The 18007-nt window shown below is 38.5% G+C and overlaps 1 protein-coding gene across 1 annotated transcript in view; it reads right to left on the reverse strand.

Annotated features, from left to right (window-relative positions):
• Window positions 1-841: 841 nt before the first annotated feature.
• The window catches only part of MROH9 (maestro heat like repeat family member 9), a 138781-nt gene continuing 121615 nt past the window's right edge, over window positions 842-18007 (reverse strand). The window contains exons 15-21 of the mRNA XM_047076468.1: window positions 15450-15587; window positions 12478-12654; window positions 9695-9847; window positions 9477-9593; window positions 8783-8885; window positions 2655-2717; window positions 842-1128 (exon numbers count right to left, since the gene is read on the reverse strand). Coding sequence (XP_046932424.1) covers window positions 842-1128; window positions 2655-2717; window positions 8783-8885; window positions 9477-9593; window positions 9695-9847; window positions 12478-12654; window positions 15450-15587 — 1038 coding nt within the window. The remainder of the gene's footprint in view (window positions 1129-2654; window positions 2718-8782; window positions 8886-9476; window positions 9594-9694; window positions 9848-12477; window positions 12655-15449; window positions 15588-18007) is intronic.

Raw genomic sequence — 18007 nt, forward strand, 5'->3', positions numbered from 1 at the left:
GACACATTACAAAGACACAACACCTGAACCGTAGGGGTTACCGGTAGTTTCCTGCGGCTGGAGGGGTTGATGCCAGAGAGGGAGCACAGGGTGGGAGGGAGGTAGGGTGAGGGGAATGAAAGATGAGCCCAAGCAACAGGTCAGGCAAGACCATTGAGGACTTTCTGATGGGTCAGGATGGCGGGACACCAGATCCTGAGGGCAATGGTCACCACTAACTAGGACGGGTTATCCTATTTTCATTTCAAAAAGTTTAAAGTGATGGGCACAGCATCATCTTCCCCTCAGGCCTCAGCTCTCCCCACTCTTTCCTTGCCCGCCTGTGTCCTTAACAAAGTCTCTAGCTCTCCCCCAACACTCTTCTTGCCTCAGTGTCTCCAACAAGAATGCAAGAATACAGGGGCTCCCCTTCGTCCTGCAGTGCAAGTTCCGTTCCTTCCTTTTTGAAACTGCCCTGGGCAGCATTTGCCCAAGCAGGATGGAAACAGCCATGCTGTGACTCTCCTGAGAACAGAAACCCTGTTTATATCATCCAGATGTCCCCACCGCCTACCATCGTGCCTGGTACTTGGAAGGTGTTCAGTAGACGCAGGTTGATTTGATCAAAATCAAGAGCTTCTCATCAAATGCTTTGCTTATATGATTTTTCAATTTTATTAGCGGATTTGATGAGGTGAACTCTCTGCTCAGCATCAAACATAAAGAAGCAATAGATTTCTCTATTTGAATAGAGAGTTAAGAAGCGACAGGAAAGGCTTCCAGCATCCTTCAGAAAAGCACGTACCTATAGACTCAAGTTATCAGGTGGGAAAGGAAAATCATTCCTCTTCTGGGAAGTTCTTCAAGTCTCATTCTTTACAAACATGTATACATAATTCTCATCGGTAAGTCCTTCCTTGTCACCATCGGTTTCCTTAATCTTCATAGGACTGCTGGCCAGGTTGTTGGGCCAGTTATAATTGTAAAGAGGCTTCAATTTTTTTATATAGATGAAGTGAAATAATCTTCGGAAGGTTTGTTTAACATGTGAGGACGTCAGTCTATGGGCTATTTCCTTAAAAATTTTGTGGGTGATTTCTGCCAACTGCCTGATGATGGGATCTTCATCCCAAAGCACTCTGTCAATAGCTGTTAAGAGCAGAAGAACCTTTAGTTCAAGACGTCTCTTTCGTGGTCGAGAAGCTCGAACCCTGAACAAACACCATGTCTCACAGAGTCTCTCCTTCTCTCCTCTCCACCCTTAAATTTCACTATTTTGGCTAGAAGCAGCCAGGAAGTTTTGCCTGCTATCCCCACCAGACCTCATTAAAAGAAAAATAGGAATTCTCACTAAACATTGACTGAGTGCCTGTCATGTGCTAAGCATTCTGCTACATGGCATAAATATATATTCATCAAGAGGCTCAGTAGTACTCATAATAATGAGAAAAGTTGGAATCTGTCTAAACATTCATCAACAGAGAACCACGTAAAAATCTGCCATATCATAAAATGAAATGGCACACACATATTACTACGATCATGCAAACCCCTGTTTCTTGGCATGAATATATGAATATTGGCATGAATATATGAGGAAATGAGAAAGTTACACAACTTTTTGATAATTCAAAAAGTAAATATATAATAGCTTATATTCTTTAAAAATATCTGAGATAATACATATACCAAAAGGCTAATGTCATTATATCCAGACACCAGGCTTGTGGGAGTTATTTTCTTCTTAACAAGAAGAAATGGTGGGGGGAGGGGAGGACAGATGTGGAAAAGGGAGGAGAAGGAGCAGGAAGAGAAGGGGGAGAGAAAGAAGATTCTGAGGACACGGAGGCAGAATTACAGGGCTTAGCATTTGCAGGTTGTCCACAGATAGGTATTGAAGAAATGAGTGAATGGGGGGAATGAGGGAATAAAAAAGGAAGATCATAATGTGTCGATGTCGGTTTATCAGTTGTAACAAACATCTGGAGTGGGGGAGACGTTGATGGTGGGGGAGGCTGTGCAACATTGTGAGGGCAGGAGGTATATAGGAAATCTCTGTACCTTCCTGTCAATTTTGCTGTAAATCTAAAACTGCTTTAAAAAATAAAGTCTATTACACACACGCACACACATACACACACACACACACACACACACACACACACACGGAAGGGAGGGAAGCTGCCACCCTATTTTCTATCCCACCTGTTTGTAAATCTGATCCTGATGAGGAAATAGAGGCTAAGAGAGAGATGCCAAAGTTCGGACATCTCGAGAGCAAACACTGTTCCTTAATTCTCTCCGGTGCAAGTGGAGAAAGGGGAAGGAACGGAAGGGAGGAAAGGGAAGCAGAAAAGGGAAAGGAAGAAAAGAAAAGAAAAGAGAAGAAAAGAAAAGAAAAGAAAAAAGAAAAGAGAAGAAAAGAGAAAAAAAGAAATGAAAAAGAAGAGAAAAGAAAAGAAAAAAGAAAAGAAAAGAAATAAAAGAAGAGAAGAGAAAAGAAAAGAAAAAAGATACCCTTTAACCTAGTTTTTCCATTGATTCCTCCCTACCACCCTCCTCCCGTCCCTGGCACCATTATAGAACACATATGTGAATTGAATCACAGACAGTGAATTCACTTAGACTTATACATAACTCATACATACAGATTTCATTATAACTTCAACACTTACCTTCAAGCATGACTTCAATTTCATCTCTGAGCAGTAAATGGCCACCTGATTTTGCCAAGTACCCTACGCACAAAGTAGTATTAGAGTGACCCCAAAATACATTGTGGAAATGCATCCTCTAATCTAGCTGCCTCCATAGCTTTCCTCAAAGCAAACCGTGTCTTAAGATTATCCTTGGAACACCTTTTAGTGCTTTCAAATAATTATTATTTAATGATACTTTTTATGGAGATATATTTATGTGTATCAATGTGCATAAATCATATTGGCACAGCTCAGTGCATGATTACTGAGAACATTTCTAGCTCCACTTAGGTCATTAAATAGAAAAACTGCTACCATTCCAGAAGTCTCTGGCATGCCCTTCCCAATCTCCTCCCCCACCCCTTAGATTATTCTTTAGCTCAACTTGTTGTTGAGCATTATTGGGAGATTCATCCAACTTCTTTAATGAAGCAATAGTTCACTCATTTCCACTGCTACATATCAGGAGTTGGCAAATAAAGTTTTCTTGGAACAAAGCCAAGCTCATTGGCTCATATATTTATGTATTATCCATTGCTACTTTTATCCATTCTACTTTTATGGCAGAGCTGAGTAGTTTTGACAGAGACCAGACAGTACTCATATTTTAAAACAATTACTATCTGTTCCTTTACAGAAAAAGTTTGCTGAACGCTGTTATGTGATACTCCATCTTATGAATGCAGCATTTAAAAAAATCCATTCTGCTGCTGCTGAACAATTTGAGGCTATACAAATAATGATATTATCATGGGCATTCTTGTACATGAATTTTGGTATGCATTTGTATGCATTAATGTTTGGTATGTAGCTAGCAGAAGACTTATTGGCTAAGGGATATGCTTATCTTCCCCTTTAATTGTTACTGTTAAACAGTTTCCATAGTGGTTGTATCAATTTTCACTCCCACCTGTAACTATGAACATTTCCATTGCTTTGCCTCCTACCACTTGACATTGTTAGTCTTTTTCCTTTCAGTTATTCTCATGGATTTGGTGGCATCACACTGTGATTTTCTTTGCTGTTTTGGTCATGATTAATAAGAATTTTATATAGTGTTTATTGGCCACTTTTATATTTCTTTTGCAAAATGCCTGTTCTGACAAGTCCCTTGCCTGTTTTTATATTGAGTTGTCTTTTACTTATGTATTTGTAGGCGTTTTTATTCTGGGTACTAATCTTTTTAAATGTTACATGCCTTACAAATTCTTCTCCTGCTTTGGGGCTAAACTTTTCCATTTTTTTTTTTAATAAACAGAAGTCTTTAATCTTAATGTAGTCTAGTTCACCATCTTTTTATTTATGGTTAGTGAATTTTGGGGTTCTTATAAGAAATCTTTGCTGTCTCAAGGTCATCCTGATATCCTACTACTCAGTATTTACTTCTAGAAGCTTTATTGTGCTACCTCTTACACTTTTGGATTGTAGATCCAACTGTAATTATATTGCATAAAATAGGAGTCAAGATATTTTTTATATCCCTGTGTGATTAACCCAGAACCATTAAAGCAAACACTGTCCTTTCCCTATTGCTGTGCAGGGTCACTTGTATCATAATTGTGTGTGTGGCGGGGGCGGAGGGGGGGGGTAGTGTCTTGACTTCATTCGATCACAATGCCACTGCCACATTACCTTAATGTATACTGTGTCCTGATATCTACCCAGTAGTATAAGTTTTCAACGTTGTGGTTCTTCCTTAAATCATCTTGGCTATTCTCAAACCATTACATTTTCATGTAAAATTTAGAATCAGCTTGTCTCATTTCACACGCAGACACACCACACACACACACACACACACACACACTCACACTCAGAGCCCCTGGTGAGATTTTGTTTGGGATTGCACTGAATTTACAGATCAGTTTGGGGAAGAGTCGAAGCTACCATACTCTCTGATCCTTTAGTTCACCAACATTATATATCTAAGTTTCTAAAAATTGTCTCAGCATTTTCTGGTTTTCTGCGTACCCATCTTGGGCATCTTTCTGTAGTTTTATTTTGAGTTATTTCAGGATTTTTTGGTGCTATTGTATTAGGCATTTTCAAAAATTTGATTTCCCGATGGTTTATTCTTAGTATATAGAAATCCAGTTGATCTTTGTATTTTGATGCTGTGTCTAGAAAGCTTGCTAAATTTATGTATTAATTCAAACAATTTTTCTGAATTCCTTCCAGTGTTCTAAATATTTTTAAATATAATTATTTATCTACATATTTTAAAAGTTTTATTTTCCTTTTACAAACCTAGATGTGTTATTTCTTGTTATTACCTTATTTCAGTTTTGGAAAATTCTTGGCCTTTACCCTTCAAATATTTTTGTCTCATTCTTCTTCCTCTCTCCTTATGGATGTGTATTTTTCACCTTTTCACCATGTCTCATACTCTTATGCTCTTTTCCTATTTTCTACTCTTATCTCTTCAAACTTTGATCTTGAAGCTGAATATTTTGTTCTGACAGATCTAATTCTCAAAGTCTCTTTTCAGGTCTTTCTAATCTGCTGTTAATTTTACCCACTGAATTATGCATTCCATTTTATTAATCTCTTAAACACATTTATAATTTCTATTTTAAAGCTCATTCAAGAATTGTATATCCTGGATTCTATTTCCACTGTTTGGTTTTTTCTTGCATTAAAAAATTCTTTCTATATGTCTGTTTTTTTTTAATTTTATTTTATTAAATGTCAGCTATTTTGTACAGAATTCTATGCCAATAATGGGAATTTTTAGGAATTTCTTGTCTTTTCTTATGGATTTATAAAGAATCTTCAGACAGTGAGAACTCACCCTTCATTTGTGGTATCATCTCAATTTGGGTTCTGACTGTTTATAGTGGTTTTGCCCTGCAGAAGTATTTACTTTTTTTCATAGTTTATCAATCTTTTCCTCATGGTTCCTAGATTTTGACCCTTACTTTAGAAAGGTCTTGTCCACCCCATGACTATACAATAAATTTTTCCATACTATTCTACTTTATTTATCATTATGGTTTCATTTTTAGCATATGAGCCTTTGACTATCTGGAATTTATTTGCAGTAAGTAAGTAAGATAGGAATGAAATAATTTTTGAAATTCCAGATGGCTCACCAGGTGTCCCGAAGCTATTTAAGGAAGATTCTATATTCTCATCCCTGTTAGTTAAAGCCAATGATTCACTTTAAAACACTGCCTGTTTTGATAGTTGTTTCTGGACGGTACTTTGTTCTAGTTGTTTGTCTATTTATTCTATGTGATTTTAAGTACTGTAGCTGTATTAATATCTGATAGAGCTAGTCCCCCACCCCCACCCCTGGCCCCATCTTTTTTTTTCTCTTGATCAGAATTTCCTGGATATTCTTGTATGCTAACTTTCCACATTATTTTTAGAATCAACATGTCAGTTTTGCAAAAAGAAAGCCATACTGATATTCGAATTGGCAGTGCATTCCATGCATAGATCCATGTAGGAAAGAATTGGCACATTTTATTTTCTTTGGTTTTTTTTAAGTTTATTTATTTATTTTAGAGAGGGGGGAAGGGACAGGGAGAAAGGGAGAGAGCGAATCCCAAGTAGGCTCTGTGGAGCCTGATGCGGGGCTTGGATTCACGACTCTGAGGTCATGCACTGAGCTGAAATCAAGAGTTGGATGCTCAATGGACTGAGCCACCCAGGCACCCCAGAACTGGCACATTTTTAAACTTGATTCTTTCTTTCCCAAAATTTGGTTTATACCCTTCTATTTTTTCAGATCTTCTTTGTGTCTTTCAGTAATACTTGCAAGGTTTTGGTTTTTTTTTTTCCATAGAAATATTGCACACATTGTACTTTCTTTTTCCATCTCCCTTCCTTCCTTTCGTCTGTCCACACTTCTTTCATTCCTTCCTCCCTCACTCATCTCCAACCCGCCCCCCAGGACTCTTATTTCTTTTTCTTTTCTTCCTTTCCCCCCTTTTTGCTGCTCTCTCCTTTTCCCTTCCTTCTTCTTTCCTCTCTCTTCTTTTCATTCCATTTAGGATTTTGTAGGCACTATTCTACTTTATTTTAGGGTTGAATACCGAAGTGGAGAAATCTAAGGCCAGATTTACTTATTTTGTAACTTATAGATGACATTTCCCCCCCCCCCCCAAATGCTCAAAGAATTCTTTAACTGTGAAGTTCCATAACTTCATTAGGAAATGTCTTAATGCTGCATTCTGTATAAAATGTTTCTTGAAAAACATTTTATCAAACCTCAGTTTATTTAATTCTTTTATTTCTTAAATTATACCTTTTTTTAAAGTTTATTTATTTTGAGAGAGACAGAGAGCATGAGCAGGGGAGGGGCAGAGACAGAGGGAGAGAGAGAGAATCCCAAGCAGGCTCTGCACTGTCAAGGCAGAGCCTGACATGGGGCTCAAACTTAACCAAACCATGAGATCATGACCTCAGCCGAAACCGAGAGTTGGATGCTTAACCGACTGAGCCACCCAGGAGCCCCTTAAGTCATACCTTTGGAATGAACGCCTTTTTGCTCTAATCATTTTCTTTAAAAAAATTTTTTTAATTTTTTTAATATTTATTTATTTTTGAGAGAGAGAGACAGAGACAGAGACAGAATGCGAATCGGGGAGGGGCAGAGAGAGAGGGAGGCACAGAATCCAAAGCAGGCTCCAGACTCTGAGCTGACCGCAGAGAGCCTGACACGGGGCTCAAACTCACCAGCCATGAGAACATAACCTGAGCTGAATTTGGACGCTTAACTGCCTGAGCCACCCAGGCGCCCCTAATCATTTTTCTTCTTCAGGGATATTTATGCATAGTTGGCATTTCTTTTATCTATCTTCTGGATTGCTCATTGTCCCTTAGCTTTTCAAACTGTTTCTTGCCGGTTTTCATTCCTCTTGCTAGCATTTCTCAACCCTGTACCTGTTGTTCCTTCCTTCCTAAGGTTCTCAACAATCTATATTTTCTCTTCTGCTGGTTATAGTGTACTAATGGTTATATAGTTTTTTCTTACGCTTTCCCCCCATTCTTTGAAAGCTGATTTTTCCTGTGCTCCCGTTCTCCTATCATATACTGCCCGTGTGTTGACATTATACCTTAGATCTTTACATAACAAAGTTTTGGGTTCACAGAAATCTATATCATGGTTTTTGTCTGGTCTGTAGAAACATTTTCTAATTTTTTTTTTGTCCTCCATTTTCCCCATGGAAATACCTCTGTAGAAAGATAATGCCTTTTTCAATTATTTATTTTGGGATCTTGCAATATTAGTTATAGAGGACTGTTTGCAGAAAGTTCCAGGGTAGAATTCAGGATAGGAGCTCTTTCCGGTTTGAAATAAAGTTCTTATGACACAGGATTTTCTGCACGTTTGTGTTGCATTGCTCCTCTAAGCCCCAGAGAGATTGTGAGCTCTAGTGATGAGCCTGGTTTGATTCGTCTTCTACCTTCGCTGACTGACAGACTCCTCTCTACAAGTCCGACTGACATGACTATTTCCTCAGTTCTGGGTGCCCCTACTACTCCATGATGCTAAATAGGGTCAAGGGAAGATCCCACTACCAAACAGGGAACTCACTTCCTGTCATTCCAAATAAAGGTTTATTAATTTTGATCTTTATGGTAACAAACTAGTGAGGGGGGACAAAACCCCTGTTTGGTCAGGTTTGTACAAGATCGAAAACTTTAGTTGTCCTCTGTTAGAATCTTCCTGCACCTCCCCTCCCCCCACAACACTTTTGAAAGAACTTTATTGGATTCAGTAGCATTTCCTCATCTGTAATTTGTAGTTACAGTTGTCCTGTTTTATTGAAGATGGTATTTGTATTTTTTATATTCTTCTTGCTCTTTGGGTAGATTTTTAGGCAGTGAAGGGGAAGAATTAGCAATGGTTTGACACCATCTTAAAATCTGAAATTCATCCTGTTGAATGCACTTTGTATAATAATACTTACTGTGTTAGCAAATAGAACTCTATTCTCATCACATATCTAACTTTGATTAATAGATACCACCATGGCAGGTGCTGCCCCTCATAAACCAAGAAAATTTGTATTTTTTTAAGGAAGACTTCAAGCTGCTACCCCATTCTGTACCTTGTAAGGCAAATTAAAAAATGAGAATTGAATTTTATTTACCAATTAAAATAACTGATGCTTTCCTCAGATATATTCGGGAGCTTCTCAGGAACCCCAAGGTGTCAGATATCAAATCTGTAATGTAGTTCTCATGAGAAACAAGCTGAAAATAAAATGGGGGGGGATCTCAGTCATTGGCAAAAGCATGTTTCTTCTAGAGAGGCTTCCAGAAAAAAGAGCTTGGTTGCTTATACCAAATTAGGACCAATTTAAACCTTGGAGATTTCTACGTATACACTTTACCCTTTTGTTTGGAGATGTTATTCAGTTTATTATATGATTCCTAAGCCCAACTTTGTGTTTCCAACTTTTGCGTAGCATTCTTCCAGCCCCACTTGTCTATTGCTGCAATTCATGCTGGTTTCCAGAACACCAGCTCATTAAGATGATGACAAAGTAACTCCAGTTTTGCTTCTGGTGATCTAAATGCTGTTCCTACGTTTATCACCATCCGTAGCTCAAAGTAAGTGGGTTGGAGAAAGATAATCAGAGGCGATCCATGTTGGGGAAGAAGCGGAAAATTTAATTTTTTTCTGGTCTTAAGCCCTGGCTTGTAACTATTCATGTCTTATCTTTTCTTCACATTCCTTCTCCAGGGTCCACTCCTGTCCCTGCCACACCTTTCATCACTTTGGGTCTCCTTTCAAGTTATTTCTAGAACTCCTAAGGTAGTACACATTGTGGGGTTACTTACAAGATTGTTACAGATGTTGAGCACCACCAGCTCAAAATTGTAATATTTGTCTTTGAGCAAATAAGATGTTGACCAGTTTAATTCTGATGTACAGATTGTTAATGTATGTCTACATGCCTGTGAAGCAGAAAAAGGTCACTGAGGATCTGCTCGTCTGATGTTACCAAAAACACTATGATTCTCTGCAAAACTAGGAAAAATGAGATCACAGGACTTACTTTAACTACACTGATATCTGTGTCCTCCAAAAACAGGATCAGGGGCACCAAGCCTCCAAGAACCACATCATTTAGCATCCACATGTAATGACTCATGTCCCTGAGTAATTCACCAAAGTGTCGAATGGCCATACTCCGAATGCCTTCATTACTCTACAATATGCACACAGAGAAAGGTCACATATGAGGATATTACTAAGGCTTTTTTCTTTAAGCAGTGGGAGATACATATCTCACACTTGTGTATATATGTTTAAATATATTTACATGTATATATACTATATGTGTATATATACCATGTAGATATATGTACATACATACATATATATAATTATAATTATCATTTATTTCTAGAAAAGATTCATCTCAGTCTAAGTAGTCAGCTTTTTTCTGATTGGAAAATAAAGATTCGCTTACTCAAATTCAGATACATTATGAAAATTCCCTGTGAAAAGTGTTTCTTAAATTCAGGAAGACGGTATTTAAGAACGTTCTAAAAATATAAATTGGAATAATCTGTATAACCTGGAAGTAATTTCTATAAAGGTGCTTAAAGTAACCATGGTGCATTCAAAGGCTGTAGGCCTTTGCAGATTACTGGTGAATACCAATGGGAACTCTTTGCATATTGGCATAAGAACCAGGTTTCTAAGAGCTTGCTTATGCCAAATAGGAGGGTTTTGGGATTATAAAAAGCTAGGAGAGAAAAACTGCAAGTCAGAGAAGAGGTTAATCTTTAAAAATATCGTATCACTTCCCAGTTTTTGTTCATGATTTCATTAACTGCTTTTCCTTTCTGTTTTCAGAAATATATTAGATATATTCCCAGCAAAATACAAATGGCTAATGTGGCTTTGTATGTTCCTTCCCGGAGGTAACAAATGTGGATCAAAGCTCAAACCTAAAGCAATGGTCATCAAGTCATGTCCTTGGGGCTAGGAAGCTGATGTAAACAAGCAAAGCAGGTAGCAAGGAGAGGAGGGGGGCTTGAAGCAGAGGGCTCGGGCCTGTCTCAGAGAGGGCACCAAGCTCCTGCAGACTGTTGCCAAATGGGTTTGTGGGCTCCAGTATTCTCAAATCTTCTGGTATTTCATTTACAATTCAGATTTCTGGAGAAATCTCCCAGTTTAAAAATAATGGACTCAGACAACAGTCTAAATGTAACACAAATGATATAAAATGACAGCCAAATGTAACACACCCACGAAGTGCATTCATCTGTGGGTTACCTGTTGTATCCTTAGTCTACAGGAAGATATGCTAACCATTGAAAGCCTATCTGGACCAGTGGAAAGAGCTTTTAGTGCCCCACACCTGATGAAATCCTGTTTTTATTCCCCATAGATTAAGCTTGAGCAAATTATTCTTTTCTTTTAAAATGGAGACACATAGTGGGGTGCCTGGGTGGCTCAGTTGGTTAAGCGGCCAACTTCGGCTCAGGTCATGATCTCGCGGTCCGTGAGTTCGAGCCCCGCGTCGGGCTCAGAGCCTGGAGCCTGTTTCAGATTCTGTGTCTCCCTCTCTCTGACCCTCCCCCGTTCATGCTCTGTCTCTCTCTGTCTCAAAAATAAATAAACATAAAAAAAAAATTAAAAAAAAATGGAGACACATAGTGTCATAGTTTCATTGATATCCAGTAGTTTTCAAATACTCTATGTCCGAGGGATGACTTAGGGTAAATCGATATTTGGTACTTTCCTCTCTGATTTTGCCTCCTTTCATTTGGTTTGGTTTGATTATTTATTTATTTAGTTTAGTTGAGTTTAGTTTTTTTTTTCCCAAGTGATTTCATTTTGAAAATAATTTATTACATGGACATTCCCACTACTTATTAGCTGTGTGAACTTGGCCAAATATTCATTTCTCTTTGCTTTATTTTCCTTACATGTAAACTGGATAATAGTAATAGAGTTGTTTAGAGAATTATATGAGGTAGTCCATGTAAATCCCTTAGAATAGTGATTGGTACTTAGTAAATGCTCAATAAATCCATTTACCATTATTATTACTATGTCCTTATGAAAATAATTTTTGCCACTAAATTTATTCTTTTTTTATAATTTAATAATCTGTGCCCTTCTTCAATGAAACCTGAATAATTAAGAGCCTATAAATTTTGGCAAAATAATTTTCTACGAAATAATTCTCTGGTTCACAAGCAACTCATAGAAGTGTTTAAAAATAAATAGATTCTCCATGGCATACCAAAGTGTTGTTGCTTATTAAAATATCTTGCTTTCACCCAACTTTTCTGGAACACATTTACTATACAAAATGAGAATTTTCAAAATGCACAACTTTTTGATGAAAGACCCTTTACTTAGAGTTTTATATGATAATAACTAACACATTTGGGGCATTGTACCCGTCATCTCTAATGCCCATAATACACGTGCCACTCTCTCTATTTTATAGGTGGAGAGGCTGGAACATTAAGAGACTAAATCACCTGCTCAACATTTCACAGCTCATAAGAGGCAGAACAGGGATTTGAACCCAGGGAATCCAGACCCAGGGTTAGCCGAGATACAGCTACTGAGCTACAATTCCTCTTTCATGCAAAGACAGAGGCTATTTTTTGCTTCTCTTTTCTTATGGGCCGACTTTTCCAGGTCCTCACGGGTTAGTTTTATATGTATATAACTATATAGAGAGAGATTGTACTTCTTTGACTCATATTGTTATCTCTGGAAAAGATAGTGCTTCTGCACAAAATGACTATTTTCTGGGCCTTCAGCTTATCTATAAAACCGAATGATGTCACGTATGTAACTGTAACTCACGTGATCCATCAGAGGGCAGTAGCTGGAAGCAATCCTAATACACAAAGAAGAGTAGGTCACCTTGTCCAGTTTGCCTAAAAGTCTTCGAAGGGTGAGTAAGGCCCGAATTATAACAGTCTTTTCTTTTGAGAGGAAGGCATCCAAGATGGATATTAATAAGCTGCAGACATTTTCTATCTATAGATACAAGAGGAAAATGGTTGGATTTTGGAGCTAGAAGGAGACTTGAGGTAGCATTTGGTACCAAACACACCAGAGTTTGGGCAGGATGCAGGGGTGTGGGGGGGGGGTTGCCCCCAGACGGTCAACTGTCACATTGTCAAAAATTTTGTAAGCTGATTGTTAAAACAGACTCTCAACTCTAGACAACAAACTGATGGCTGCCAGAGGGGAGGGGGGTGGGCAGAGGGTGAAATAGGTGAAGGGGATCAAGAGTACACTTATCACAATGAACACCCCATGGGTGACGTATAGAGTTGTTGAATCACTCTATTGCACACCTGAAACTAATATAACACGGCATGTTAACTACACTGGAATCAAAATTTAAAAAGTCACTATTAAAAACCAAGTTTGGTAAATCCGTAAAGAAATAAAACAACGGTAATAAATACTCAAAACTTATCACTTCCTATTTCTTTGCCTCCAGTTTACTCTTATATGCCATTGAGGGCATATGATACACGTATCCTATCTGTATGGTAGGAATATTAAATTGTGATGTGCTACTGTGTATCTCTCCCCAATTCTTTGTTTAATGACGCCCCTTTGACAGCTTGAAATTAGCCGCATGGAGAGTACCTACACCAGAGAAATTGGTGTTATTTCCAGAGAGGTGACCGTTAAGCATTCACCAGCACATCACGAACAGTGTGACCTCTAAACCGGGTGCCAGTGACTTGTGTGGACGTGAGAGCCACCGAGCTGCTGAGCCAAGGCCTGGGAGTCAGAGACAGCAGATTATAAAGCAAGGAAAAAGGCAAAAAGGAGACACCTTCTCTTCTCAAAGAAGAGAAACAAAGGCTGGAAAGAAAAGAAGCGAAAGAAACAGAGACCATTTACCAAAAAAATAGCCAGAGGCCTTGCATCTGGCTAGAAAGTTGTCTTTACCAATAGGTAGTATGTGATCTCAACCCAGCTCCCTCTCCACTGTTTCTCTCTTTCTCTCCTAGCTAACCTTGACATAGAATCTTCCTTTCAGTTGTTAATAACATTGGGAAGAGTGCCAGACAAGGCAATAAATAACTCTGATTACTAATAGAATACACACTGACATGTGTGATTTATTTAAAGCAAACAGACCATGGCTCATGTCTCTCTAAGTGCAAAAATGGGTGCCCACTGACCGGCTTTGAGCATTCAGAGACTATGCTTCATAGATAAACAAGGATTTATTATTAAATTTATTATTAAATCAACAATGGGTTATGGAATCAGCATAATGCCATTATGCGAGATACTTTGGGATGGGTGAAGTAGGTGATGGGGATTAAGGAGTGCACTTGTGATGAGCATTGGGTATTGCATGTAAGTGCTACTAAATTGTACATAAGAAACTAATATTACACCGTATGTTAACTGACTGGAATTCAAAAAACAACTAAGGAAAAAGGAATTTATAAGAGAATTACAAAACGTAAGGGTATGCTTAGATTCAATCTTCCTGGAAAGCAAGAAGTGTTCACATGATTCAGTAGGAAACAGTGTAAGACAGTGATTCTCAAGTTTAAACTGTGTTAGAATCACTTGGAAGACTTACAAAAACACAGGTTGGTGTCCCCCCCACCCCCACCCCCACCCCCACCCCCACCCCCACCCCAGGATTCCTGATTCCACAGGCCTGGGGTGGGGCCTGACAATTTGCATTTCTTTTTTTTTTTTTTTAATTTTTTTTCAACGTTTTTATTTATTTTTGGGACAGAGAGAGACAGAGCATGAACGGGGGAGGGGCAGAGAGAGAGGGAGACACAGAATCGGAAACAGGCTCCAGGCTCTGAGCCATCAGCCCAGAGCCTGACGCGGGGCTCGAACTCACGGACCGCGAGATCGTGACCTGGCTGAAGTCGGACGCTTAACCGACTGCGCCACCCAGGCGCCCCAACAGTTTGCATTTCTAACAAGTTTTCTGGGAGATGCTGACACGGCTGGCCCAAGCATCATACATAGAGGATTTTTTTTTAAGTTTATTTATTTATTTTGAGACAGAGCAAGAGAGTCGGGGAGGGGCAGAGAGCGAGGGAGAGAGAGAATCCCGGGCAGGCTCTCCACTGTCCGCACGGAGCCTGACTCGGGGCTCGAACCCACAAACCGTGTGAGATTATGAGAGTCAGACGCTTAACTGACTGAGCCACCCAGGTGCCCCATAGAGAATTTTTGATATAAAGTATTGTATAAGCGAGTGCTGACAGTTGGTGTGGCTCTGAGAAGAACGAGGCTGCCAGGTCAGAATATTCCGCGGAATTTGACTTGAGCTGAAAAAGGAGACAGATGTGAATATGTATGGGTGAAGGAGGAACGTGTTGTGAGGTGTGGAAGAAAAACCTTGAGCGAGGGCCCCAAGATCGGAATTAATGTGTCAGCACCTGTGTGTATTGAAGGGGAAATTAACTTAACGTGTGCGTGGTTTCGACTGAAAGAAAAGAGTTTGTGTAGGACGATGCTGCTCAATTCCGAGGGCAATGAATGATTTTGTGGGGAAAATGTAAACAAGGTCATTACGCTCCTGAATTTACTTACACCACCAGTTCTACTCAACCCAATTTTCTTGCCGACAAAACATCAGGCTTTGATACTGGGTTAGCTGTTAGAAACTGAGAAATATCAATGTTTTATCAGTAAAGATATTGAGCAATATCAAATCTCAGGTTAACTTTGATGGTGATGGCATTCACAAACCACACCCACCCCCCTCCCCACACACGCACACACACACACACACACACACACACACACACACACACATTCGCGCGTACCTCATTGATAACTGGTGCCATGTTGGCAATTTTCTGGAGGCTCAGTTTGCTAACTGCAGGATTGGAGTCATTGACCCAGTTTCTGAAGAGAACCAAAAATTCTTCTGGGAATGGGTCCTTGAAGAAGTTATTCAGAAGCTGCAAGAAAATAGTCAACAAGATCATAAGCAGAATAAAGGCCAATGCACGATTTCTGCTTCAGCCATAAAAATCAAGACATTCTTGGTAAAACGTAGCATGAATGTCACTAAAATTCCAAATGCGTATATGTATCGCTACACACATTTCTGTGTTCATAATTTCTGAGTTCTCTGGAAGGAGAAGTAGCAGTCATAATAGGAAATACATGCATATATATCTATATATCATCTGTATCTATATCTGTATATGTCTATAGTTGACCTTTGATCAACACAGGTTTGAACTCTGTGGGTCCACTTATATGCAGATTTTTTTACACCACAGTACTATAAATGTATTTCCTTTTCCTTATGATTTTTTAAAATAGCATTTTCTTTTCTCTAGCTTACTTTATTGTTAGAATACAGTATATAATACATATAACATACAGAATATGTGTTAATTGATGGTTTATGTCATTGGAAAGGCTTCCAATCAACAGTAGACTATCAATGGTTAGGTTTTGGGGGGACTCAAAGTTACATGTGGATTTTTGATGGCATGGAGGTCAGTGTTCCAACTCCCATGTTGTTAGAAATTAAATATATATATATATATATATATATATATGTATATATATATATATATTGTTTTTCTCTCCATTCTCGGGAACTTAGTGACTCAATTTAAATTACCTCCCTCTCTCAGATTGTAGTTCGGTAGGTGAATTCCTTAACAGAGAATGGTTATATATACTCAGAGGCCGTGCCTACCATGGGCCAGGCACTATGCTAGTAAATGGGGAAACAGTAGTGAGCAAAACAGTCTCAATCTATGACCTTGTGGTCATGACTGGCAAGAAAGGCTGATACTGTACAACAATGCTATACTACACTATAAGAGATAGGATACTATGCCAATGAAAACAGAGTTGCTAATTGTGATCAGTACTAGCAAGAAAAGCTACAAGGTGCCACAAAAACATTTAAAGGAGAAGTGAATTTAGATTGTGCACTTGTAGACTGAAATTAGAATGAGGATTGTTATTTAGATTTGGACTTGAAAGCAGAGTTGGCATTAGCTAGATAAAGTGTTTGGAGAAGATAACCCCAAGGAAGGTAGCCCATGTGCAAAGGCCCTGTGGTAGATGAGCAGGGTGTGTTTGAACATCTGAAAGAAGGCCAGAGTGATAGGATGAGAAGGGAAGAGAAGACTGAAAGGTAGTGAGGCTGGAGGGCGGGCAGGGATGGGGAGGCCAGTTTATGGAGTTTTAGTATTTAATAGCTAATACCCAAAATGAAGATGTGATTACCACGAGCCTTTATACATCTAGTAACTAGCAGCCAAAATAAACATATTTTAAAAATGTCTTAGAAACACAAGTGACAGTTTAACAAAAAACATTTCAAGAATCTAAAATATGACTAAGGTCAAGTACATAGAAAAATAGAGAGCAAGAGAGCAAAAGTGAGAGGGAAGGAGAGACCATATATTCTTTTCAACATTCCAAACAACTTTCACAGAAATTGATTATCAGATCAAAAAAATCAATAACTTCCCTAAAACAAATCATTTAAAAAGCACCTTTAAAAAAATCATGATGTATGTAAGAAAAGAAGAAACCAAGAAGAAAGTTTAAATGGAAGAAAAAAAGCCCATAAGCACTTGGAAATTTAAGAGAATTCTCCCTTTTGTGGATCAAAATGGTAAACCACAGAGGAACTCAAACATACAACAAAGATTACTGCAGAACAATGAAAATAAAAATAAAATGGATGTGTACACGGTGGTTGGAAGTAAATGCACAACTTGACTTTGCTTGAAAAGAAGTGTTAAAAATGAATACATTGTTTATTTCCTGAAATTATGAGAAATAAAATATCACAAGCAATAAGAACATGCTAAAGAAAATTGGTGTAAGAAAATAACAAGGAGAGAAGCAGGGGTTATGGACTTGGGAATCAGAAACACAGTGGATTAATCAATCTAATGGCTGTGCTATGGGAAAAAAAGCATTATAATAGACAAATTTTGACCAATATCATATTAAAAAGAACAAACAAAATGAGCAGTGAGAAAAGGGGTGTGACATAGATTGAAATTTAAAGAGAATATTGGATATTCTCTGTGTCAATGGTTTCTAACCAAGATGCACAGTAGGATCTTCTGGCACAGCTTTGCTTTGCTTTTCTTTTCTTTTCTTTTCTTTTCTTTTCTTTTCTTTTCTTTTCTTTTCTTTCTTTTTTTCTTTTCTTTCTTTCTTTCTTTCTTTCTTTCTTTCTTTCTTTCTTTCTTTCTTAATGTGTATTTATTTTTGAGAGAGAGGGAGAGCACGAGTTGCGGGGGGGGGGGGCGGACAGGAGGAAAAGGAGGAAAAGGGTTAGAAGCAGGCTCTGCCCTGAGATTAGAGAGCTCAAGGCTGAACCATGATGTATTCT

The sequence above is a fragment of the Lynx rufus genome, unplaced genomic scaffold (assembly GCF_022079265.1).
Source record: "Lynx rufus isolate CCGP_SWC_20201006 ecotype Redwood Valley unplaced genomic scaffold, mLynRuf1.p SCAF_15, whole genome shotgun sequence".
Taxonomy (NCBI): Eukaryota; Metazoa; Chordata; class Mammalia; order Carnivora; family Felidae; genus Lynx; species Lynx rufus.